Source organism: Sus scrofa, chromosome 5 (assembly GCF_000003025.6).
Source record: "Sus scrofa isolate TJ Tabasco breed Duroc chromosome 5, Sscrofa11.1, whole genome shotgun sequence".
NCBI lineage: Eukaryota > Metazoa > Chordata > Mammalia > Artiodactyla > Suidae > Sus > Sus scrofa.
The window spans coordinates 77,967,520-77,995,229 of NC_010447.5; the positions used below are offsets into that span (position 1 = coordinate 77,967,520).

General features: G+C 43.1%; 1 protein-coding gene across 1 annotated transcript in view; it reads right to left on the reverse strand.

Annotated features, from left to right (window-relative positions):
- The window catches only part of RPAP3 (RNA polymerase II associated protein 3), a 98,082-nt gene continuing 71,023 nt past the window's right edge, over nt 652-27,710 (reverse strand). Inside the window, exon 18 of the mRNA XM_021092589.1 lies at nt 652-1,949. Coding sequence (XP_020948248.1) covers nt 1,789-1,949 — 161 coding nt within the window. The 3' untranslated portion in view covers nt 652-1,788. The remainder of the gene's footprint in view (nt 1,950-27,710) is intronic.

Here is a 27,710-nt window from a genome sequence, read left to right on the forward strand (position 1 = left end):
GTATTGCCACAAACTGCAGCGCAGGTGGCAGATGAGACTCTGTCTGATGTTGTCGTGGCTGTGGTATAGACCTCAGCTACAGCTCTGATTCGACCCCTAGCCCGGGAATTTCCACATGCCTCAGGTGCAGCCATAAAAATAAAAAATAAATAAAAGTATGAAAATGTTTATACTTTTACATTTGAAAAATCCAGAAAATTGGGTAAAAATATCATTATACTTTATGCTGTCAGAGTAGAGATGAAATACAAAGGCTCAACAATTGACAAACCACAACATTGCACAATCTTGGGGGGGAAATAATTTAGCAAATACCTATATGTGAAGAGGAACTGCATAGGCTAATGCGAAGCCCATGAGCTCTGAAGTCAGATAGACTTCAGTTTGAACCCCAGCTGGGCCTCTTACCAGCTGTGTGACCTTGGGCAAGATACCTAACCTCTCTGAACCTCATTTTTCTCATCTGCAAAATAGAAATAAAATAGTGCTACCTCTAGTGATATTGAGAAATTAACATAACACATGTAAACACGCGGTAGCATAGTACCTGGCACTGAATAGACACAACGAATGAGAGTAACTATTACAACAGAAGTCTCTCTCTCTCTCTCTCTCTTTTTTTTTTTTTTTTTTTGGTCTTTTTGTCATTTCTTGGGCCGCTCCGCGGCATATGGAGGTTCCCAGGCCAGGGGTCGAATCGGAGCTGTAGCTTCCCGCCTACACCACAGCCACAGCAACGCAGGATCCGAGCCGAGCCGCATCTGCAACCTACACCACAGCTCAGGGCAACGCCAGATCGTTAACCCGCAACATCATGGTTCCTAGTCGGATTCACTAACCACTGAGCCAGGAGGGAACTCCAGAAGTCTCTTCTTGCCACCAGGTGCTGAAATTCCTGAGTGAAGGCTCTATCTATAACTTTCATTTGTGACAATTCAGATCACAGCACAGCAAATACTTAGTAACTTTTTTATTTTTATTTTTTTTATTTTTTATTTATTTATTTATTTTTTGTCTTTTTGCCGTTTCTTGGGCCGCTCCCACGGCATATGGAGATTCCCAGGCCAGGGGTCGAATCGGAGTTGTAGCCACCGGCCTATGCCAGAGCCACAGCAATGCAGGATCCGAGCCGTGTCTGCAACCCACACCACAGCTCACGGCAACGCTGGATCCTTAACCCACTGAGTAAGGGCAGGGATCGAACCCGCAACCTCATGGTTCCTAGTCGGATTCGTTAACCACTGTGCCACGAAGGGAACTCCAGTAACTTTTTTAAAAAATAAATTGCCCATCCCTAAAATTGTTTCTAGCCTTTGACTCATTAATTCCACTCTTTGGAATTTATCCTGTGGAAATCTTTCAAAAGGAAAAAAGAATGGAAGGCACCTATTTTTTCAAAGCAATGTTGCTGACTATGGAGAAAAATCAGAAATAAACTACCCACCCAAAGAGGGAGAATGATCAAAAATATTATGCTATCATTGTGGCATGAAATACTATCTGATCATTAAATATGATGATTCCAAAATTTATGTAACAACACAGCATAACATATATTATGTAACAACTAATATATTACAGATAAATAAAACCCGTAACATATGGACAAAGCTGAGCAGGGAAAGGGAAGAAATGAAAACAGTTGGCGTATTAGAGGGTGGAGCTGTGGGTGGATTTTTCTTTCATTTACTGTTACCATTATACTGTTTTACAGTACAGAAAATTCACAAAAGAATTTTCCCTGTGGAAACACTGCAGACATTAAGGTCTTTATTCTCCTTTAATTTCTCAGCGTTTAGCACTATCTTCCCAAGCAGAGTCCTGTAGAAATGAGCGATGGAGCCTGAATCTACGGACCCAGGAAGGAAGGCAGGAAAGGTTTGAATCATAGGAATTTCTCAAAAGCCACCTCATGGTTCCAGAACAGCCTTCATTGGAGTCAGGGATGGCTAAAGGAAGAGAAGTCACAAAAAGGGCGAGTAAGCAAAATATTTAGGATGGAAAAGTGGGGAAGGTCTAGGAGGCTAAAATCTTTTTCCTGAAAATGGGGCATGTGGAAAAGCTAGGGCCCCCACAGAGTCTGGCTCCATTTTAACCCTTTCCTGTAACATCCAGATAGAATGACCCAAGCCTTCATCTCCCAGAATAGGAGGCCCCTCAGTCCCAGGGACCTCCCAGTATTCCCCAAGACTCTCAAGGAATCCCAGGTCATACCATTCTCCACCCAAAGAGGACACCCTTCCATTGGATCGTGCACATCAGCCTAGTTCCCCTTCTCTCACCCTCTCCCTGCGGATTAGGCTTTGGACCTTGTTGCTGCATTTTCAAAAAGTTCTTCAAAGGGTTTTGTTTTCCTAAACAAAAGATCGGTCTCTTCCTAGAACAAGGGGCCCATACAGCTGACAGCTTTTGAAAGACCCATTTTTTTTTTTTTCTGTTTCTACAAAAACTATGTATAGATCTAGAAATCAACACATTTGAATAGAGGAGAGTTTAGCAGGCTCCAAGGCCATCTTTTAACTCTGGAGAAGAGGGCAGAGATAGATGCTAATATTTTATTTGGCACTCTCCATGTTTGAATTGTAATAGAATGAAAATATTAAATTATAAATACGTTGTTTACCAATTTCCCTCTCCTCTCTTTTAAGCAGATTCAACCTAGAGATTGCGTGATATGGTCGGGAAGGAAGGCCTTGCCCAGAGAGGGTTGGTGGTACTGCTTGGAGATGACAAAGAAGAGAAGGAGAAAGAATTCTAGGGGAGAGACCTCTAAAAGTGAATGGATAAATAAACTATGGTACATACAACAATGGAATGCTATTCCGTGCTAAAAAGAGATGCATGATCAAGCCACATAAAGATGAAACCACACTTCGAAAGGAACTCAAACCCATAATCTTCCAACTGAAACCACACAACTTGTCTCAGGGCTTAATGAAGCTCAAGTTCTTTATGTCTTGGCACAGAAGGAATTTGTGAGATGCAAAGCGATAGGTAAGAGATAGATGTACTAATATAGGATGTTTATGAAGGATACAGCAGGTAGATGAGAGGACTCTACCCCAAGAGCCAGGTAGGTTACTTTTTTCTTTTTTTTTTTTGGCCGCCCTCTTGGCATATGGAATTTCCCTGGCCAGGGACTGAATCCAAGCCCAAGCTGTGACCTATGCTACAGCTTCCTCTTCCTTTGTAAAGATGTTGCAAGAAAAGGAGGGATGGTGGTGTCCTGGGTCTAAAGGGAGTTTCTGGGCCTGACTGCCAAGTGAGGGTCCTTGGCTTCAAGCAGGAAAGAATTCAAGAACAAGCCATAGCAAAGTGAGAGGCAGATTTACTGAAAGAGAGACACACTCCATAGGCAGGATCTGGTCCATCTCAAGAGGGGAGAGTGCTGCCAAAAGGTGGTGGGGGGTGAGTATTTATGGGCTGGGTAGTTTCATGCGCTGAGTGGGAGGATTGCTCCACCTCTTTCTGGGAAAGGGCGAGGATTTCCAGGAGTTGGGCCACTGTCCACTTTTTGGCCTTTTATGGTCAGCCTTGCAACTGTCATGGCTCTGTCCTCTTTTGTATGTGGCTTTAGCAGGTGTATAACTTGGCACGGTAATGTATTATAATGAAGCTCAAGTTCTCCTGGAAGTTGAATCTTGGACCTCGTTGGTCCTAACCAGTTTATGTCATATCGTCAACAGTTATGTTCTTCTTTTAAAGGTTATGCACTGCCCTCTTCCCTCTTGTCTCAAAATCAGTATCCAAGTAAGGTCTATAAATTACAACTGGTTGATATTTATATAAAGCTTCTTTTAATCTATAGATTTTTAGGGATATTTTAAATGATGTTTTGAGGTTTTTTTTTTGGTTTTTTTTTTTTTTTACAGCCTCACCCAAAGCTTATGGAAGTTCCCAGGCTAGGGGTAGGATCAGAGCTGTAGCTGCCAGACTACACCACAGCCACAGCAATGCCAGATCTGAGCCGAATCTTCAATCTACACTGCAGCTCACAGCAACGCCGGATCCTTAACCCACTGAGCGAGGCCAGGGATTGAACCTGCATCCTCATGGATGCTACTCAGGTTTGTTTCCCCTGAGCCAGGGCAGGAACTCCCTTAAATGATCTTTTAAAAAGTTAACAGTCTTTAAAGCTGTAGATAACTTTGTTCGTTTAGGACCATAAAAAAGTGTAATTTGATCTGTTCACAAATTCTTTGGCAAATATGGTTATGTCAAATAAAACAAACTCAATCATTTTCATTATAACGTGATTTAGGAGTTACAAGGACTCCAGAGTTTTCTAGTCCAAACCTGGGAGGTTGTTCTATGGTGTCATCATGGACCTAAACTCCTTCTAACTTTGTGCTCTGTCATCTTTTGTGTGGGGCTTTAGTCTTCATGGTCTCAAAACAGTTGCTGCACAACCAAGCACAGTCTCCACATTCTAGGCAGGAAGAAGAGGAACGGGAAGGGGTGAAATGCAGAAGTTCTTCTCTTAACAATGCTTTTGCCTTTTTGTTTGGAAAAAAGATGGTCCTCCCTGCAGTGCAATTCTGATGCTAACCACCTAGAATTAGGGCGGATTTCATAAGTTAGGGGCCTCCTCCTCCTTAGACATCAGCCACAAGTTTGGAGGTTCCCAGGCTACCTGCACTTCCAAACAACTGAATATAAATTGGGGGGTTCCCACCATCCTCTTGGGTTCAGTTATTTGCTAGAAAGACTCATAGCACTTAGGAAATTTTTTTTTTTTTTTTTTTTTTTTTTGTCTTTTTGCTATTTCTTGGGCCGCTCCCGCGGCATATGGAGGTTCCCAGGCTAGGGGTCCAATCGGAGCTGTAGCCACCGGCCTACGCCAGAGCCACAGCAACGCGGGATCCGAGCCGCGTCTGCAACCTACAACACAGCTCACGGCAACGCCAGATCCTTAACCCACTGAGCAAGGGCAGGGACCGAACCTGCAACCTCATGGTTCCTAGTCAGATTCGTTAACCACTGCGCCACGATGGGAACTCCAGGAAATATTTTTATTATAGCAAAAGGAAACAAATCAAAATTAGTCAAAAGAAGAGATCCATAAGGCAAGATCTGGGAGGACCCCAGATGCAAAGCTTCTGTGTCCTTAGTATGCATCATCCTCCTGGCACCAACCAGGGAACCTGACCAAAATTTGGGTAGCCAGAGTCTTTACTGGCGTTTTATTCAATAGGCATGACTGATTGAGTCATTTGGCCACACATCCGAAATTGAACCACCCTCCTCTCCCTGGACGTCCAGCTGATTTCATGTGGCTCAAAGTCCCAACCCTCTAATCACAAGGCTGGTCTTCCTAGCATGGCCAGCTTCATCCTGAAACTACCTAAGGGTCCACCAAAAAAAATCACCTAATCAGCATAAACTCATGGGTGATTTAAGGGGTCTACTTGAAGAACAGAGACCCTCCCATCACTAAAGAAATCCTGGAGTTCCCGTCGTGGCGCAGTGGTTGACGAATCCGACTAGGAACCATGAGGTTGCGGGTTCGATCCCTGCCCTTGCTCAGTGGGTTAACGATCCGGCGTTGCCGTGAGCTGTGGTGTAGGTTGCAGACGCGGCTCGGATCCTGCGTTGCTGTGGCTCTGGCGTAGGCCGATGGCTACAGCTCCGATTCAACCCCAAGCCTGGGAACCTCCATATGCCGCGGGAGCGGCCCAAGAAACAGCAACAACAACAACAACAACAACAAAAAAGAAATCCTAAGGATTTAAAGGCTTCCCCAGGAAATAAGGACAAAATCCAGCCAAATTCTTTTTATTTTATTATTATTATTATTTTTTTTGGCCACGTCTGTGACATGCGGAAGTTCCTGATCCAGGGACTTGCCACAGTAGCGACCCAAGCCACAGCAATGACAACACCGGATCCTTAACCTACTGAGGTACCAGGGAATTCCCAAATGTTGGGTTTAGAGTTGGGCCACTTGGTTTAAGCCCTGCCTTGGAAAGAGCCTTGGAAGTAAGCTTGATTAAGTGTGAGGAATGAATTTGATAAGGGTCACTGTGGGACTCACAACACACGATGTTGGTTGTTAGGCATTGACTCAAGTGGTTGGGCTACGCCTTCATTCTCATATCGACTCTACGAGGTGTTATTAACCCCAAAAAGGTTTGCTTCACTTCACGTGGTTAGATCCACCTGGCATGTTCCCCTGCACTGCATGTCTTTACATGGGACGCTTCATGCTTTGTAAATTATAAAAATGCTGGATACTCCTAAGAAATTACTCTTCTCTTAATTCAACAAATGGACCACTCAGAGTCCAAGCTGCTTCCTTGAGATTCGCACCTTTTGGAGACTGTTAGGATTTCTGCAACAAGTGAGAGAAAACAGTCTTAATGGTTATAAAAACAACAGTTTAGGAAATAAAGTCCCATGTAAAATGAAAGGGAAATTTGTTTCAATCTGAGCAAAACTTCAGTTTTTAAATGTCCAGACAATTGATGATAATGGCCGACATGGTGGGTCGACTCAACTCCATTTCTAACTGTGTTTTTGTTCTTTTTCTGTCTTGCAGGCTATAAAAACATAAAACCCAATCTTCCAGCCTGCCTTGCAGCGAGAAGTGGCCATGAAACACAGTTCCAGCCTTTTTTGAGGAAGTGAGGAGACTCCTATAAAAAAGAATTTGGAGAGTTCCCTGTTGCCCTAGTGGGTTAAGGATCTGGCACGTCACTGCTGTGGCTCCAGTTGCTACTGTAGCGCAGGTTCAATCCCTGGCCTAGGACCTTCTGCATGCCACAAGTATGGCCAAAGAGAAAAAGTGTTTTAGTTTTAAAAATTCTCTCCACTATTCCACTCTGATCCTCCACATTTACCATTCAGGGAACCAAGAATCCACATTAAAGTCATCTAGATAAAAATGTAATTCTCAAAATTTCTCTTACGTTTAGTCCCTGAAATTCCCAGAGATATAAATATCCCCAACATGGGGCTGTCAGCATTTTAGTAGGCAAGTACTTTCACCAATTTTATGTCAGACTTATCAAGAAGTCCCAAATCATTCTATCCAAACCTCTGATGACTTTTGCAATTAACAGTCTCCCATATGAAAAACAGAGAAAGAGTCAGGATAAAGTAGCCTGTACATGGTAATCAACCATTGTTACATCTCAGCTTGGAGGAAGGAGAGAAGTTATACTTAATGATGTGAAAAGTACTTTTTAGTGCTTCAGCTGAAAGACTCAGGCTGTCAAAACAGGCACGAGTTTTCCTCACCCCCCCCCCACGCCCCCCATGGCTGCTTGAAGTGGACGATGGACAGACGTTTTACAAAAATGCTTTCCTTCTGCTCTCTGTGGTCAGTGGTTTATACAAATTGGCAGCAGTTTCCAAAGAAACAATCGAGATGGGAATTGCCCAAAACTGAAGAGGATGTTCCTGGGCCTTCTTGGGGTCTGCCTCTGAAACAGTTTGCCCTCTTTATAAAGTCAGAGGCACAGGAAGCTCAAAGCACTCACTAAACTTATTCCCCATGGCTGAGAGCCTGCTACTTGGCAAACAGAAAAACAACAACAGCAACAAATGCCAGCTCCTTGGGTCCAAAGCCAGAAATGAGGGTGTATTGTTCTAAGCTCTTATTGAACCTCTATCCTCACATAAAAACTGCCCTATTTAAAACTCTAGACCTAAGCAACCTCAACTTGAGATGTACACAAATCAGCAAATGGTCCCCTGGGCACAGATAAATAGTCTTTTAAATTTAGCCACACACCAAGATGCACTGTAATCAAAATGACAAAAATTAAAGATGAAGAGAGAATATTAAAAGCAGCAAAGGAAAAGCAATAAATAACATACAAGGGAACTCCCATAAGGCTATCAGCTGCTTTTTTTTTTTTAGACCCACTTGGCTTTAAAAAGTGATTATGGAGTTCCCATTGTGGCTCAGTGGGTTAAGAACCCGACATAGTGTTCATGAGGATGTGGGTTCGATCCCTGGCCTCGCTTGGTGGGTTGAAGAGACAGCACTGCCACAAGCTGTGGCATAAGTTGCAGGTGCAGCTCAGATCTGCATTGCTGTGGCTGTGGCACAGGCTGACAGCTGCAGCTCCAATTTGACCCCAAGCTCGGCAACTTCCATATACTGCTGGTGTGGTCATAAAGAGAAAAAAATAGAAAAATTAAAAGAAGTAAATTAAAATGAATTCTGAAGCAGCACATCTCAAATAAGTCTTTCTGCCAGCATAGACTCTTGATGGAAAGAAGGGAGGAACAAGACAAGAAAGGAAGGGAGGAAGGCAGGCAAGCATTTCCTATGTGGTGACTACTTAGTGAACATTTTCCATACACCATGTGATCCTCACAGTAGGTATGTGGCAAACTCAGACTCCTCTGACCCAAGGCCATGCTTTTCCAACCATGCTCTAATAAATTATTATGTTTCTCATGATATGATTTAGAATTTTCATTCTAAATAGATTAATAAATATTTACTCCCCCCAGACTTAGATTAATAGTTACTCCCCTTTGCCCTAAGATTGATTAACAAAATAGAAAGTGTAAGCCCTCCCAATAAATATCACTGCATCTCACCCAAGGAACCAGTGCTAATCCAGGCCAGCATGGGTCCTATGAAGCACTATTGATAATCTTCCTTTAAACCCAGCTAATGACTGATGGCTCCTCCTGATTTGAGGGATGAGCAGAGACTGCTAGTTGTCATCCAATAGCCTGTCCTTCTTTAGTAACAAAATCCTAATTTTTTGCTGGGCATATTACCACCTGGCTAAGATTACACTCCTTAATCTCCCTGGCAGATAGCTGTGGTCATGTGACTAATTTTTGGTAAATGATATGTAAAAAAGCATTATGTGCTATTTCCAGGGAGTCTCCTTGTAAAGGAAGGGACCAGGCTTTATCTTTCCCGTTCTCATCTTACTGCCTGGGACACAGGCGTGATGGCTGAAGCTGTGGCAGCCATTTTCAACCATGAGAACAAGTGCCAAAACTTAGGGATGACAGAGGGGAGGGCTGGTAGGAAACATGCTATTTTTAGACTCCTTGTACACAAGAAAATTAAATCTGAAATGATTAAGCCATTGTTATTTTGGCTGGGTGGAAGCATTCATCTTAGAAATGTCAGCATTTTATGCTAGAAATGGTGTGGAGAAAAGGGAATTCTTGTACACTGTTGGAGGTTTCCTGGGCCAGTTTATGTCGAAGTGTTCATGAGCTTTCGAGAAAAAAAGTGTTATATGATCAAGAAAATTTGGGAAGTATCAGATTAAATAAAGAAAAAGATGTGTACTTACTAAAGGACTTTTCAGAACCTTTAATATGCTAGGATTCACTTTGAATTTCTGTGAATAGAATCTAACTAATTTGGCAGCATCTCCCAAACATATTTACCATGGAATTCTTTTATCAGCGAGCACCTCATAAAATTAATGCTCTTCTTTTAGATCATTGATTATGTGGTCACTTATCTTGGTGACTTACCTGTTGTAGCTCATTGGGCTTCATACCTTGTACATCAAATCCTGACTAAGGTGTATAATGAAGAGAGTGTTGTTAAGTTCATGCTTGGAAATTTTCCCTGCCTCTTCAAATACTTAGAAGTGACATGAAAATGTAAAAAGAACATGAAAAGGGCATTGTCACATTCAAAGACAAGATAAACACCTCTATGAGCACAGACCTGCCAGGCTCTGTTTCCAGAGTGAGCCAAATAGTCAGAGAATTTAGGTCCAATGGGCTCAGAGAGACTAACAATGTCTCATGCAAGATAGGGATCTAGGGCCAGACCTGATTCTTGAAACTCAGGGGTTGGGGTAGGGCTGTCCCAACAGTAAAAGAAGGCTGAAAATAAAAGCTACTACCGGAAATTCCCTGGGGATTGAGGTTGCCTAAAACTAAATATAAATCTAGGCAGACAGTGAAAGCAGCCAGGACCTGGCTCCAGTTTCATTCTGCTTTGTGGCTGGAATTGTGGTTTCCCCAAGAGCAGCTTGGACCTGCAACATGGCCAATGACACCATGGAAGGAGAGGCCGGAGCTGACAAATTAAACCACAAGGAGTGGGGAGTAGAGGAGGATGGTGACTCAGAGAAAGACAGGAAAAATAACCTCTACACAGGAAGAGACACAAATCAAATAAAAAAGCGAATAGGATGGTGAACATTAAGAAAGATCACCAACAAATCAGCCTGCAGATAAGTTCACTCTCATGAAATGAAAACAATATAAGAATAAGAATATTTGAATACTCAGGCGTTCTCATCATGGCTCAGTGGTTAGCAAATCTGACTAGCATCCATAAGGACGCAGGTTGGATCCCCAGCCTTGCTCAAAGGGTTAAGGATCCTGTGTTGGCGTGAGCTGTGGTGTCAGTCACAGGTGCAGCTTGGATCCTGCATTGCTGTGGCTGTGACATAGGCTGGCAGATGTAGCTCTGATTAGACCCCCAGCCTGGGAACCTCCATATGCCACGGGTGCGGTCCTAAAAAGCATGCATGCATGCATAAATAAATAAATAAATAAAAATTTTAAAAGAATATTTGAATACTCAAAGAAATCCAGAAATAACATTTACTTTTTTATTTTTTATTTATTTATTTATTTATTTATTTGGTCATTTTTTTAGGACCACACCCGAGGCATATGGAGTGTCCCAGGCTAGGGATAAAATTGGAGCTGTAGCCACTGGCCTACACCACAACCACAGAAATGGAAGATCTGAGCCGCATCTGCGACCTATACCACAGCTCATGGGAAGGTCAGATTCTTTTTTTTTTGTCTTTTTGCCATTTCTTGGGCCGCTCCCGCAGCATATGGAGGTTCCCAGGCTAGGGGGCTAATCGGAGCTATAGCTGCCGGCCTACGCCAGAGCCACAGCAACGCAGAATCCGAGCTGCATCGGCAACCTACACCACAGCTCACGGCCACACCAGATCCTTAACCCACTGAGCAAGGCCAGGGATCAAACCCGCAACCTCATGGTTCCTAGTCGGATTCGTTAACCACTGTGCCACAACGGGAACTCCAAGGTCAGATTCTTAACCCACTGAGCAAGGCCAGGATTTGAACCTGCGTCCTCATGGATGCCAGTCAGACTCATTTCTGATGAGCCACTATGGGAATTTCAAGCATTTACTTTTTTAAAGAATATGTCATGAAGAAAAAGGGCAAAATAAAATGAAAACTGATGTTTAAAAAAGGAAAGACAAATTAAAAATTCTGAAAACATTCCCAGAATGCGGCATTGACTAAGAAAGAGGAAAAATTAGAATGAGCATTTAAAAGGTATGATGCTCATATTTACATCTAACAGGAGTTCCTCTAGAGGTTTCTCTTTCTGATCCTTCATTGTTAGTATACAGAAATGCAATAGAAAAAGAAAAAAAAAAAAACAAAAACAAAAGAAGTTCCCATCGTAGCTCAGTGGTTAACGAATCTGACTAGGAACCATGAGGTTGTGGGTTCGATCCCTGGCCTCGCTCAGTGGGCTAAGGATCCGGGGTTGCTGTGAGCTGTGGTGTAGGTCGCAGACACAGCTCAGATCCCTCATTGCTGTGGCTGTGGCGTAGGCCGGTGGCTACAGCTCCGATTTGACTCCTAGCCTGGGAACCTCCATGTGCCCCTGGGGGCAGGGGGCAAGAAATGGCAAAAAGACAAAAAAAAAAAAAAAAAAAAAAAATGCAATAGATTCCTGTGTATTAATTTTGTATCCTGGAACTTTACCAAATTCATGGCTGAGCTCTGATAGTTTCAAGGATGTGGCTTCCTATAGTTTCTCTGCCGTGTTTTCTATAGAAAAATGGTATTGTCTCTTCAAAAGATGACAATTTGTATATATGTGGTATATCTGTATTAGTTATTTATTGGATCATGACAAGTCATCCCAAAATGTAGTGAATCCTAATGGCCGTATTTATTATCCCACGGCTTCTGTGGGTCAGGGGTCTAGGCACAGATTAGCTGGGTCTAATTAGATTAGATTAGATGTTGTTTCAACATCTCTCGTGTGCCTGCAATCAAAGTGTCATTCGGGGCTACAGCCATCAAGGGAAGGATATGCTTCGCAGCTCACTCATATGGCTGTTGGCAGGATTTTGCTCTTCATGGGCTTTTGGACTGAACGTTTTGCTTCCTTATGGCTGGCTGTGGGCTGCAGCCTGCCTCCAATTCTTTGCCACGTGGGGTCTCCCCACAGGGCAGCTCGCAACATGGCAGTTGGCTTTATCAGCATGAGCTAGGGAGAGTGCCAGCAAAACAGGAGTCATAGTCTTAACCTCAAAAGTGAATTCCCATCGCTTTTGCCATCTGCATTAGAACTGAGTCCCTAGGTCCAGCCCACATTCAAGAGGAGGGGATTACACCAGGAAACAGGAATCTTGGGGAAGGGGGGTGTTTTAGAAGGCTGCCTGCCACAGTATCTGAATCTTACTCCACCAACTCAGGGGTCCAAGAAATATAACTTTATTTTCCTGTAACAAGTTCTATTTTGAGCCCCATTCCTAAAAGCTTAAAGTTTGATCTTTGTTAAGTCAGGGCCCCAAGGTTGAAGTTTCAGGGAGATGGCAAAGGAAAACCACAGGCCAGCCAAGGGACAGGAGAGCGACAAGTCCTTGGTGCCATCTGTCCTCACGGGTCACTGCTGCTATTCCTGCCTTCACAGTCCCTCCAGGCCCAGCTGACCTCCTGGAAATTCTGTGACAGCTTGAGGTCCTCCTTCTGCTTCTTCCTGGTCAATCATGGACAAGGGGACTCTACAGGCCTCAGTGAACCTATTGCCTAACCATTCACTGAGACAGTCTCACTCACAGAGTTCTGGAACCTTCTTATAAGGACTCTATTTCAAGAAGGCATCTTCAGAAACTCAGCTCTCTATATTTCCATCTCCTGCTCAGTCCTGCCTTCTGGAAGCAGCAGCCCAGACACTTCTCTCCGAAGCTCACTCAATATAGGATTCCTCTCTCGCAAGCATGGGGTTGGGGTGGGGTCATCTTTCTCTAGACTTTGGGAGAAAGGAAAGCCCTGGCCCTCTCTTAATATGTCTCCAAACACCTGCTTTATGTTCAAGGTGCCTCCAGCAGTCCTTAAGGCTTAGACTTTAGCAAACCAAAGGTAAACAATTTTTTTCCTAGCTCCTCACTTTGGCAGATCTCTGGAAGCAAGGAATTCAACACCTCCTAAAAAAAAGGGTGCAGTGGACAACACCAAAAAACATTTGCTTATAACCCTCCTGGAAGATTAGCAAAGAATCTATATTTGGTCATGAGAAGCTGCTGAAAAACACACGTCTGTAAGTCAGTTGCTTTGTACCTGGTTAAGAACTGCTGACACCTTTTTTTAAGTATGTATTATATGCCAGGCACTGTTATAAGCACTTTGCATATAATAATTTATTTATTTCTCATAATATCCTTAAGATGTAGGACTATTCACTTACAAATGGGGAAATTGAAGCACAGAAAGATCAAGTGACTTGCCCAATGCCACCTTGCAATGAGTGGTGAAGTAGGGTTGGGGACACAAGAGGCCTGGTTCCCAGAGACTGAACTCTAAACTACTAAGGCAAACTACTATTTTCGGAAGCACCAGCTTCCAAACTCCATTGTGTGTGTATATATAAATACATAAATAGATAAAAAAATTTTTTTTCGCTTTTTAGGGCCACAAGTGTGGCATATGGAAGCTTCCAGGCTAGGGGTCAAATTGGAGCTGCAGCTGCTGGCCTACACCACAGCCACAGCAATGTGGGATCCAAGCCACATCTGTGACCTACACCACAGCTTGTGTCAATGCTGGATCCTTAACCCATTGAGCAAGGCCAGGGATCAAACCTACATCCTCATGGATACTAGTTGGGTTCTTAACCTGCTGAGCCACAATGGGAGCTTTCTTATTTTATATCCTGATTTTTTTTTTCAGCATGCTTAAGTTCCCAAGCCAGGGATCCCCTGAAATATATCAGACCCAAAGAAGTATGAAGAATGATACCAAAAACCCATGCCCCTGCCACCCAGTTTAAGAAATAAACCATATACAAATAGTGCCCAGTTGAAATCCCTGTTTCCTCTTTCCCACTTTCTACCCCAGGTAGTCACTATCCCACCGGGTGTTTCTAGGCCTGTGTATAACTTGACTTTTCACTAGACATGTATGAATCCCTGAACAATTTATACCAACACTCACATGTTTTTATGCTTTTAGTTTGTCAATCAAGTCTTTCTACAACTTGCTACTTTCAACATGATAAATCTCCAAAACCTTATTGCATTTTTTTTACTTTACTTTTTTTTTTTTTTTTTGGTCTTTTTAGGCCAGCACCCGCAGCACATGGAAGTTCCCAGGCTAGGGGCTGAATCAGAGCTGTAGCTGCTGGCCTACACCACAGCCACAGCAACTCGGCATTCAAGCCACGTCTGCAACCTACACCACAGCTCTCGGCAACACCGGATCCTTAATCCACTGAGAAAGGCCAGGGATCAAACCCACATCCTCATGGATGATAGTCTAGTTCATTACCACTGAGCCACAATGGGAACGCCCCTTATTGCATTTTAAATCACATCCCCAAAGAGAGGAGCTGTTGGGGACGTGTCTACTTGGGAGAACTTGCTGTAGAAATAGCAAGATTAAGCTTTGCCTGCATGGAAATTCCTCTTTTGCTGAAGGGGGCGATGCACAAGCAGGTCTCAGGGCCCAGTATGTGCCCCCTTCTCCTTGTTAGGTTGTAAATGGTGTGAGCTGAGATCAAGATTCTGGGAGGACAGAGGGAAAGCAGTCTTATCTTTCATGATTAAGTTTGATGTTAGCTGCAGGTTGTTCAAAGATCCCCTTTAACAGATTGAGAATATTTCCTTCTTTTCCTGGTTGGTTGAGTCTTTTTATCATGACAGAGTGCTGGATTTTGTAAAATGTTTTTTCTATGTCCTGTGCCCTTTTGTATTAGCTAATTGTTGCTGTGTCATAAACGACCCCAAATGCAGTGCCTTCCACATCCCTTTTCCTAACTGTCTATTCTGCAGGTCCGGAGCTTGAGCTAGACTCAGGGAGATTGTTCTTGTCCTGGTCTTGCCTGGGACTGAAGCTGGATAGTCTAAGATGGTCCCACTCATATGTCTGGCAGTTGATGCTGGCAGTCAGCTGGGGCTCTTTTCATGTAGTCTGTCATTTTCCAAGTGACTAGAGCAAGCTCCTTTCCATGGCAATCTGAGAGCAATGAGGTAAGAAAGTGAGAGCAGAAGTTGCAAGTCCTCTCGAGGCCTTGTCTGGAAATTACAGTTTGTTCTCTTACATTCTATTTGCCAGAGGTAGTTGCAAAGGACAGCCAGTACAGCTCAGATACAAGCTCAGCTAAGCTCCACTTCTGATGGGAGGAGTGACATTTTGATCCACCACACTCGTTAAAGGTCCTTTATTCCCTCCTCCTGAAGCACTGAGTGACATCTTCCCAGAGTCTGCCTTACCCACTCTTTTTTACTTGACATTCTAGGCACAGCATTTTCTTGGGTGGATAAGAACCAATAAAGATCATTTGCTCTTTATAACCTTTTCCCCACGGCAGAGAAAGAAGCTAAATAAATTTCACTCTTAGAAAATAAGTAGAAATGTCAGATCAGGGCAATGATAAAGTACAATTTACTGTTTGGTACCAGCTCCCATAAACACAGTTGAGAAGCATAATCTAGACGATGGTAAATAGAATTCAGTTTCTTCTGTTTTCTGTTTGGAGCCTGGTATTCTCCTAACTAAATGCATTTACATGATCTGTTTGTTAACTGTTTCGAAGCAGCTGGTCTAAAATAAATGGAGACGATGATAGTAATTTGCATATGTTTTTAAATTATAATTAAAGTTCCAGAAACAAGTTTGAGCCTTTACAATGTAGAGCCGTTATGCAAGACTGTTTTGCGGACTGTGCTCATGGAATGTAGAGAATGTTGACACATTGGATTTATCCAGTTGTCTAGAACCTTAAAGTTAACCAGAGTTTTCAGCATTCCATTGTAGGAAAAAAAGAAAAAGCAAATCATTAGAAAACATTAACAGCTGACTGATTAAAGCAAAACAAAACTTTCTAGAAGCAGTACTCGTTCCATTTCGATCTCTTGCAATTAGAGAGGCACTCAGCCCTATAATTTTTTTTTAATTGTTCAATTTTAATCAACATAACAGATGAGGCATATTTAAGAGGTTTCAGCATCAGAATGGAAACAAAGTGTCCTCTGGCGCTCAGTTAACCAGAGAAATCCATTTATCCTGATAGCCTAAACAATCCAGTAAGGCAAGTGAGTTGGAATTTGTTTTTATAGAAGGTAAGTTTTTCATAACTATGTAATATGAAGGCATAGTTATAAACATAAACTTTATAAAAAGTTTTTTTTTAAAAAGTAGAGCCATTTTTTTCATTAGCGATTAATAATAGCTACCATATATTGAATATTATCACATGTTTTAGTGCAGTATATAAATTTTTTAATTCTCCCATAACTCTATGAATTAGTTTCCCAGGACTTCCGCAAAAAAGTACCGCACACTGGGTGGCTTAAACAACAGAGCTTTATTTACTTCCTCACAATTCTAGGGGCTAGAATTCTAAGTTCAAGGTGTCTGCAGGGTTGCTTTCTTCTGAGGACTGTGAGGGAAGGAGCTGTTCCCAGCTTCTCTCCTTGGCTTGTAGACAGCTGCCTTCTCCCTGGGTCTTCCCATCTTCTCTCTGTATGTGCCTGTGTCCACATTTCCTCTTCTTTTGATGGCACCAGTCCTATTGGACTAGGGCCCCTCCTACTGACTTTATTTTAACTTAATCATTTCTCTAAAGACCCGGTCTCTAAATGTGGTCACTTTTCCACATACAGTATTATTTGGGGTTATGACGTCAATGAATATATTTTGGGGGAAGACACAATTCAACCAATAACAGATATATATATTCCCCATTTTATGGCTAAGGAAACAGGTCCAGAAATATTGCTACTTGTCCAAAATCTCCAATTAGTAGTAGCAGAGCCAAGACAAACCCAGATCTGATGAATTCCAAAGTCCAGAGGTTAACCATGATACTAGACTACTGCTTTTAATAAAGGTCACAAATCCTTTCCCACCAGTGTCCACACTCAATTTCAGTTCCCACACCCCCAGGGGCTTTATGACATTATACCAACTACTCCTCCCCCAAGAGCTTCCAGTTACCCCGACTCTGCCCTCCCCAAGGTCCAGCTGAATGTTCTAATGCAAGCTTTCCTCCCAAGAGGGTCCCTGAGTGTTTCCCTCCATTCACGTCCTCCACCACCCCTGCTTCCATTGCTACCACCTCCACCTTCCAAGCACTCACCAGGGAGACACCCCTGGCCTTCTCCGAATTGCATTTATGCTAAATTTCACAAAGGCACTCTGGGCCTCCAAAGTCTCAACCCACTAGCCAATAAATCAAGTCAATACAATGAATGCAGGAGAGCATATAAGAGGCCTCTGAAATAATGTGTATTTCACTGCATGCCTGTCTCTCTCTCTCCACTTACTTCCTTCATGAGTCTTTCCTGATCCCTCACCTACCTCTTCCCATAGAACACCTTGCCCCTCCTTTATGCCCCACAGGCCCCAGGTAGACTTTTTTTTTTCTTTATTTTTATTTTTGCCACACCCATGGCATGTGGAAGTTCCCGGGCCAGGGATGGAACGTGCACCACAGAAGTGACTTGAGCCACTGCCGTGACAATGCTGGACACTTAACCCACTGAGCCACAGGGTAACTCCCCAGACAGACTTTTTTTTCCTGGCTTTTGTCTTTTTAGGGCCACACCCGAGGCACATGGAGGTTCCCAGGCTAGGGGTCTAATTGGAGCTCTTGCTGCTGGCCTACACCAGAGCCATAGCAACGACAGATCTGACTGACGTCTGTGACCTACACCACAGCTCACAGCAACGCCGGATCCTTAACCCACTGAGCAAGGCCAGGGATCAAACCTCATGGTTCCTAGTCGGATTCGTTTCTGCTGCACCACAACGGAAACTCCCCCAGATAGACTTTTATCAGACAGCGGCAGTATCTTATTGTGCGTATTTATTTCCTTACCTGCACTTCCACCAGACTGAGGTTAAAGCTGAGTCTTACTCAGCTCTGAATCTCTGGTGTTTAGCATCTTTTCAGTATTTATTGGTGAGTATTCAATTCGTGCTTGATGAATGAATGAATGAATGAATTTTCTATCCTTCAAGAACTTTCCCCACCTAGCCAAATGATGCATAACATCATAATATTAGATATTATAATATGGGCTTTGGATTTAGAATCTTTGCTTTACTAAAGGATGAAGGCTCTTTGGTTGTTTAAGCCTCAGGGGGACTGATTTCCTTCAGGGGAGGTAAGGATGTTGAGAGATGATTGCTTAAGGTGCCCAACAGGGGATGAAGCCAGGGCAAGACACAGAAAGACAGATAAAAAGACCGGAGGAGCCCATCCTCTTTAACAGCCTTTCTGAGGAGCAGCTCTGGTTGCCATAGCAACAGCAGAAATTTGTGTTCCTTCCTTCCAGCTTCCTACCTGCCTGTGAGGAGCACCTGAAAGCCACAACCTCTTAACCCAGCGGGGCATTCTCCCGGCATCTCTTGAGAGCCGGACTTGGGGTAAGACTCACGGAGATGGCAGCCTGGGCTGAACCAGCTTGAAGAAAAGAAGCTGAGGGGGGCGGGGGCAGGACCACACTGCTGCCAGGAGGTGAAGGCTCACGCGTGTGCACAAGTGACACAGAAATGAAGGAGTAAGCTGCCACAGTCGGCAAATAATGGCAGCTGGGGCAACAGTTCTCAGTGCTGACTACCTAGAGATCCTCTTACTTAATTGATTTTACAGGACCTCCTGACTGCAAAATTGGGAGCCTCGAACAATAAAGGCAATTTTCAAAGGACAGCTGCTTGCTCAAATGGACGCCCCACACAGCATTGTTTACTGGAGCTTCTGATGACTTATTCTTCTCAACAGAGCCAGAAACTATTTTTCTAAACAAGAAATGGGAAGAATGCCAGCTCTATGAATAGGAGATCGTGCAGGAGGGTGTCGCTCCAGTGTGTAATTAGTAGTCTTCCTAATCAAATCAGCAGCTTTATTGTAAGATTTGCCCATTTCTGCAACAGAAATATGATTTGAAATGCTAACAAAACAGGATCATCCTTTTTTTCTTTCTTTTTTGGCTGCATCCAACACACATGGAAGTTCCCAGGCCATGGACTGACTCCAAGCCAGAGCTGCGACCCATGGCCACAGCTGTGGCCACATCAAGTCCTTAACCCACTTCACTATAGTGGGAACTGTTCTTAAAAGCAGAATTTGGAATGAAATTACAAATATTCTTTGAGAAGTGTAACCACAAAACGGGATTATCTTTCTAAGTTCTTTCTGCTCATTCGAAGTCTTGACCGTAACTCAAATCCATAGTATTTTTAAATTAAATTTATTTTTTATTAGGGTAGAGTTGATTTACAGTGTTGAGTCAACTTCTGCCGTATAGTATAGTGACTGAGTCATAACAGCATTTTTTTTTTTTTTTTTGCAAGGCATGAGGAAAGGGGAGAACTAGGGGTAATCATAAATTCTATTTGATACATTTATTAAGCAATTTCACTTATTTATCGCTGTGTAACAACCAAAAATGAAGATATAATCATTGTGAATTCAGAAAAAAAAAAAAAAAAAAGCTGCAGCAACAACATTGGGGCTTCTAAAGGTTTTCTTTTACAGAGAATTATCTTTTCTATCAACACCAAGGGGAAAATTTATCCAAACAATTCCTAGAGTTGATCACAGTTCATTGAGGAACAAAACAGCAGAAACATGCAATTTCATGGCAACTCCCACCAAGTGCAGCCTCTCATTACCAGCAACAAGCCAAATAATTTACTTAGCAACCCTGCTGCTGGCATTTAGCCCTTGTCATTCTCACATCTGGTGTTCCAAGTATGATGCATTTAATAAACATGTTTATAAGCTGGTAATTTATTTCTGGCACTCCTTTTGCTTCTTTTTACACCAAACTTCATTCATGGGGAGGAAACATGTTAAATGTCTCATTGTTCAGTGACCTTTCTTACTATAGAGTTATGAGATTTTGCAAAGCCTGCTAACGAGCATGGTGTTAGAAATCAAGCATCTATAAGCCACAGGCCAACAGTTGACACAACCCTTAGAGGTGAGGCATCAAGTCAAGGTGGGTGGGAGGGAGAAGCACCTCAGAACATTCCCCAAAGGCTGCCCAGAGTCAAAACAATATCAGGAAATCACGCTGATGTTTCTCACTACCTCTAGGTGACCTTGGGTAGTGTTTCATTTTACAGCCACATATTAAGATAGAAAATCAAATAGCGCTAATGTGATTTGGTTTATGAAATTTTTATGTAAAAAGCAGGCAGATGGAGATACCAGATAGTTACAGAACAACCAAAGATGGTTTCTTATGTCTCCCAAAACAGAGACTGATTTTGCAAAATCTAAACGGACCTTCTTTGCATAAGAATGTAATCTACTCATCCTTGAAGTTGTTGTTGACTCCCTGAAGGGCTAGAATGCACCAGAGATTACTTTCTCAGAGGACAGAGGACCCGCTCCCAAGCGGAAGGCCACATAGGTGGATTCAGTAGTCTGGTACTGTAGACAACTCCTAGCCTGGATTAAGAAGCAGCCTGCTTCCACTCCTAGCTCTGCCTCCAACAACCTCTGTCCTATAACCTGAATCTTTCAGTCTCTCTATTCGCTATTGCCACGTGGCAAACCGCACCCCCAAACTTAGCAGCTGATAACAGCAAAAACTCATGATTTCCTGCAAATCTCTGCTGATCTTAGATAGGGTCCACTGAGCTCAGCTGGGCTGTAAATGTCTGTCTGGGGTCTGTCGGCAGGTCACTTGGGGGCTAGTGGTTCTAGGCTGGCTTCGGCTGTGCCAAGTTGGTTCTGATTCATGCAGCTGATCTTGTTCTTCAGCTGAGGAGCCCAGGAATGTTCTCACAGTGGGGACGCTGGGCAGGGGGAGGATGGGGATGGGGGGGAGAGAGGAGGTAGGAGAAAGATTGAGGAAGGTAGGAAGGGGAGGAAAGAGAGAGAGAGAACATGGGGTCTTGAACTGGCCCTCTGGTACTTCTCTTGGCTTGCCCTTTCCACAGCTGTCTTGAGTACTGACATGGCCTCTGTGTGGACTTCATAAACCAGAAAATGTCATAAGCAGATAAAACAAATTAACACATCCACCGACATGACCTGAGGGCTACCCTTTGTAAGACACACAGATTTATAAACTCACTAGAGGTGAAGCCGGTAATGACAGGAAGGGCAGGGACTTTCATGGGACGTATTTTATGTATTGATGTCCTTTGCCTTGTTCCACAAGATTTGAGGTAGCTTGCTACCAGAAGGGCTATGTAAAAATACCAGCAAGCCATAAACAAGAACAAAGAATCAGGACTGGAAAAACAGAATTGGCAGGAGAAGATCAAGGAACACTGCCCCACGTATGCAAGCCGGAAGGACAATGTCACGACTACGTCTGAGTCTTATGTTTGGTCCTATAGCTCCTAGCAGTAAAAAGAGATGTGTCTCCCCAAGTGGAGCACCCAAGTTGATCCCCAGTGGTACAAGGCTGCCAGCACACGCCCACCCTCCCCACCCTCTGTGGACCAGCTGCTAAGAAGCCTTCGGCAGATAGCATCGCCATGCACTTCCGGTCCGTGGTCTCTCCTCACCCCAGGGACTGCTGGGTAATTGCAGGGAGGGGACCGCGGAGCCCCCTGGCCTCTCAGCTGTAGGGTTTGGAGAGCTCAGCCAAGGCCAGCAGCAGGGGCTGTGTGCAGGCGGTGAAATGCAGCAGGATCCTATCCATGGTCCTTCCCCTGGGGGCCCTCCACCAGCCTTTAGTCTATAGGAAAACTTTAGTCAAAGAATAAGTTTAATCAGAGAAACGAGAAAATACAGGAGCAAAGAAAAACAGTTAAATGAGACCTAATAATAGTTTAGTCATTCAACAAAGTCAAGGACCTTTAGTTCCTCCTCAAGGGCTATAGATAATATTCTGAGCCGTATCCCATGAGCCGTCTTGTAGAGACTGAAACCCCCACCAGGTGGGAAGAGTTAACTTCATGATGACCAGACTGTAGCCACGACATAAGCTGCCACAATTCCAAGAACAAAGGAATTGGGAACAAACCAACCTGGAACTGAAGATGAGCTGTACTTAAAAACAGTCAAAATGATGCTGAACAGACCGACATGTGACCAATTTCAAGATGACTGTCAGAGCTGCCTGGGTTATTTCTGCATGTAGCCCCCTCCCTCTGCCTATAAAAGGTCTTGCCCACAGACTGTCGGGGCAGGGGTGGGTGATGTCAGCCCTTTGGACAGAAGTCCACCCTCCCCCACTCCCCCACCCCCAGCCTGGTTGCTGACGTCCGAAATAAAGCAAATTTTCCTTCCACCCACCTTACCTCTATTGGCTTGAGAGCAGCAACCAGCCAGACCTCAACTTTGGTAGCAGCTGTGAAGAACTGGAGTGTGTGTGAGACAGGATGAAGGGCAAGTGACAGGGACTTTTTCATTCAGGCCAGTGACATGTTTCCTTTTTTAAACAAACTGAAGTTCTGAAAGTAAGTTCATACAGATACAGTGCTAACTAAGAGTACAGATGATGGAGAGTAAGGTAAATCTGTGAATTTGGGAAGCAGCTCTCAAACCTCTCACAAACATCCATTCAGCGAACTTTCCAGCATGAGTGAGTTAGTGACAGTATCTCTTTGCTGGAGTCTGTGCCCCGTAGGGGCCCTGTAAGTCTGGTATGCAGCAAGAAAATATTAGATGTTACATCTATATTTTAATGCAACAATATGAAAAGAGTCAAGCTTTTAATACCACTTAAATATTCCAATCTAGACAGGCCCCTCCCCTGCATGGTCAGCTTGCTAGACGTCACCTGCTAGGTCACCCTCTGTGGCTCTCTGGGTATCTTTGGGAAAAAGCGGAAGTTCCCTAGGAAGAGAGTTGACATGTTTTTGTTCACTTTCACCAAAAGGCCACGTGTTGGAGTAGAGGTGCCTAGGCGGCTCTCTGGATTTTAGCATCTGGTCTCAACTAAACTAACTTGCACAGGAGGAGTTCCCGTCATGGAGCCATGTAAATGAATCTGACTAGGAACCATGAGGTGGCCAGTTCGATCCCTGGCCTCACTCAGTGGGTTAAGGATCTGGCGTGGCTGAGAGCTGTGCTATAGGTCACAGACGTGGCTTGAATCTGGTGTGGCTGTGGCTGTGGTGTAGGCCCGCAGCTATGGCTCCAACTGGATCCCTAGCCTGGGAACTTCCATATGCCATGGGTGTGGCCCTAAAAAGATAAAACAAACAAACAAATAAATAAATAAATAAATAAACTAATTTGCACAAAATGAAGAGGATTAAAGAAATATCAGTAACACAAAGAAAACAGCAGAGCCCACCTTTCCTGGTTCTCAGAACAGACAAGTTTTTATGAGCTGCGTTATGAGATAAAGATCTGAGTATATCTCATGAAAAGTCAATCTCCAAATTTAAAATTAATAAAAAGACTACTTAAAATATGGATTTACCTCCCCTCTTGTCAATGATGAGCCCTGCCTTGAGTTTTTATGGTGCTTTTGATATTAGCTAATGGGAACTTGAAGCCATCAGGATCGACAAGACATTTTTAAAAGGAAGCAGCCAGAATATTCATCATCATAATTGAGTCATATTGTTCTATTAATGAATAAAATAAGAAAGAAGTCATATTTCATTTTTGTACCATCCTTTTAAATTGCTATCTTATGTACGCTTTATAATATAAACAGCATAGTAATATAACAGCATGTGTATGGAATTTACAAATAAATCTATACAGATTGGGTGAGCATGCTGACACATTTTTTCACTAATGAGGTATGTAATTAAAACAGTTGGGATACCACTGCTTTAAATAACTAAAAAAAGAAAAATTAGCGGGTTGAATGGAATTATTAAATTTAGAATCACTACATTTGGAGAAAACACCCACATAATAATTATTTTAATTGTAAAATAGTTGATCTAAGACTAGTCTTTCTAGGAGTGGTCGGATCACAGGGCACTTCCCCCAGAGGCCACTTCCAGGTTGTGACATCAATATTCGTGTAGAGGTGCCAGCTCACTCCACTATTTTCTGTGGCCAATGGACAGGCATCTAAATCAATCAAAATCAGTTTCAAATCATTAATATTTTACTTATACCAAAAAGGGGTGCAGAAGCCAAGTCTTGAATTACCAAAAGACAAGGCAGAAGCAACCTAAGTGTCCATCAACAAATGAATGGTAAAGAGAATGTCACACACACGCACTCACTCACATATATAATATTTGGCCATGAGAAAGAAGGAAATCCTGCCGTTTGCCACAACATGGATGGAGCTTGAAAACATTACGCTAAGTGAAATAAGCCAGAGAATGACAAATAGCGTAGAATATCACTCGTAGGCAGAATCTAAACAAAAAAATCACAACTCATAAAAACAGAGAGTAGGATGGTGGTTACCCGGGACGAGGGGGCGGGGGGATAGGAGTGATGTTGTTTAATGTACAAACTTGCAACTAGTAGATAAATAAGTCCCAGAGATCTAATGCACAGTATAGTCCTAATAAACAACAATAGTACCTTATAAACTTCAGACCTGCTAAGAGACTATATCTTAGTTATTCCCACCACACACACACACACACACACACACACACAAAGATAATTATGTGATGTGACAGAAGTGCTACCTCACTACAAGGGCAATCATGACTTACATAAACATACAAACTATGAATCCATGTGGAACTTATTCAGCCTGACCCAACGCTGGCTTCTGTCGTGGAGCCACATTTTGACTGTGGGAAGAGCAAGCTGGGAGCTGGAGCAGGATCAGGAGTTTGACTCTGGGCGCTTTTAAGTCCGTGATGCCTACTAGAGTCCAAGGGGAAGGGCCAGGCGGGTAGATAATAGATGAGACAGGAAATCAGGAGAGAAGTCCCAAATGAGCTGTAAATTTAGGCATGTGGGCAGGTGGATGATCTCAAAGCCAGAAGACCAAGAAGATGACTAGTTAGATGGAAAAAGAAAAAGGGCCAAAGGCTGAGTCTCAGAGCATCCCGGCATCTAGGAGGCCACAGAGCTAAGGAGAAGCCGGTGAAGGAGATTGAAATGGGAAAGAGCAAAATCAGCAAAATGTGGTGCCCGTCCAAGCCAGAATGTGGTTCACAGAGGAGGGGAGAGCTGTGTCAGAACCAAGGGACACGTCTCAGTGGCCTCTGCATTGACTGACAACGCAGAGGTGGTGGCGGTCTTGGCAGCAAGAGCCGGTTCAGTGACACAGGGGAAGCAAACACCTGATTCCGGAGTTCCTGCTGTGGCGAAGAGGGTTCATGAAATTTGCCCCAATTCCCAGTTCTCTGGACCCTTGGGAACAGAGATGGCCCACTTCATGAGTTGTTGAATAAACTTTGTATGCATGCCCTAAGTTGATTTTTTTTTTAATCTTTTTTTTTGGCGGCACCCTCCACAGCAGGAACCAGAGCCACAGCAGTGACAATGATGGCTCCTTAACCTGCTGACCCCAGGAAACGTCATCATTTTTTGTGTATTTTTCCTTCCTTTCTTCAAAACAACAACAACAACAACAAAACACATTAGCAAAGCATCTGATATTTACCAAAGAACACACTATCTTTTCAAGCATCGGTGTCTGTACGGCACCATGAGGACACATGGTAGAAGCCACATGTGATGTGCACGGAAACCTAGGGTCTGATCAGAACCCTGCACTGAGCTGGCCTTCAGGAGACGGCTGTTGAGTTACGAATGACATAAGGGAAAATATGCACAAATTTTTTTTTTAAAGAGCCAAGTTTATTTATTTATTTATTTTTATTACTCAAATGAATTTGTCACATCTGTAGTTGTATAATGATCATAACAATCCAATTTCACAGGATTTCCATCCCATAACCCAATATGTACAACTTTTAAAGTTTATTCATCTCAGACACTGAGTTCCTTGACTCATATTAGAAAGAGAGAAAACGAAAGAAGGGAGGGAGGGAAGAAGAGGAAATGGAGGGAAGAGAAGGGAAGAAGGAAGGAATGAAGGAAGGAGGAAGGAACGAAGGAAGAGGGGGAGGGAGGATGGAAGGAAGGAAGAAAACAAACGAATGAAACAGCAGCAGCGTTTTTCAGGGCAGATGCTGGCAACTGACCTTGGTATCCTCTCCATCCAAGCTTTTCATAAGCGAGCATTGCCTGATGTCTACGGAATAATGGCCATTTGATAATGAGCCTACCGTTCTGCAAAACTCTGAATCACTACAGGAGCACAAATTATGTTCAGTGGGTTTTAGAGCTGCAGTGGCACCGTGCCTGGCATATGCTGGTACTGACTATAACAGCCACCGGAAATACCAGACCAAAGGCTGAATGAAGATCAGACGTGGAAAAGGGACTCCCCCAACTTCAAGGGGAGGAAAGGGGCATCCTGGATGGCACTGGGGCCCACGAATGTAATAGTCCACCGTTAAGATTTTTAAGTTTTGTAAATTGGCGATAGAATACCCAAGTTTTGTATCACTAGGAAACTGGTTAAATACATTCTATTCTACTCGCTGGAGCACCACAGGAGGTACGACTATATATACTGACATGGAAAGAAGACCATGATTGATTTTTTGCTGAAAAAGCAAATTAAAGATTTTATGTAAATTTAATTTTAACTTTTAAAAGTAAATGTAATGTGTTTGAGGAGGAGAAAGGAGGTTTAAATATGCCTAGATATTCGATTTCTGGCCAGGGAACTTCTGCATGCCACTGGTGTGGCCGCCTCCCCCCAAAAAAGAAAAACTGATTCAGTTGCAAATTCCTAAATCTATTTCCTGGGTGAATCAATGTTCAAATTTTTGAAGAAAAAGAATTCATTGAGTATTGAAAAAAATGTATTGAACTCTTATGCTCAATGCTTATTTTTCAATCAAAAACTACGCTTATTACCCCAAGACTGAAATTTTCTCAGTTCTCTGATGGGGTTGTGGTGTACCCAAAGTTACTGAGAACTGCAAATTACTTTTCCCCGCAGCCTCCTTCTCTGTGCATATTTATAACTTTGGGGGTGGGGGCAGGAAATATGGAGTTATAAAAGGATTTGCTGTGGGGCAAATCTAAGCAGCCAGTGAGCCATACAAGCTTTATGACAGAGTTAGGAAGGGGGATGAAACGATTTATTTTGAATCTAACCAAACATTTAAATATTAGAGTGGATAATATATCAACATCATGAGACTTTGTATAAACACAAGAAACCAGGAAATTAGTTACATTTCAGTACTATTTTAATAATAAATTTTTGTTCAAGTCAGTCTAACAGATTGTGTTTATCACTTAGAAGGCGCATAACTAATAAATAAACCCACTTAAACACCTTTTTTCAAATGACTTGACTACCACGTGAAGAAATATGGCCTAGAGCAGAGATGCATTAAATCATCAGCAGCAATTTTTTTTTTTTTTTTTTTTTTTTTTTGTCTTTTAGGGCTGTACCCACGGCATATGGAGGCTACAAGGCTAAGGGTCGAATCTGAGCTGTAGCCACCAGCCTATACCACAGCCACAGCAATGCAGAATCTGAGCCGCATCTGCGACCTATACCACAGCTCAAGGTAACTTGGGATCCTTAACCCACTGAGCAAAGCCA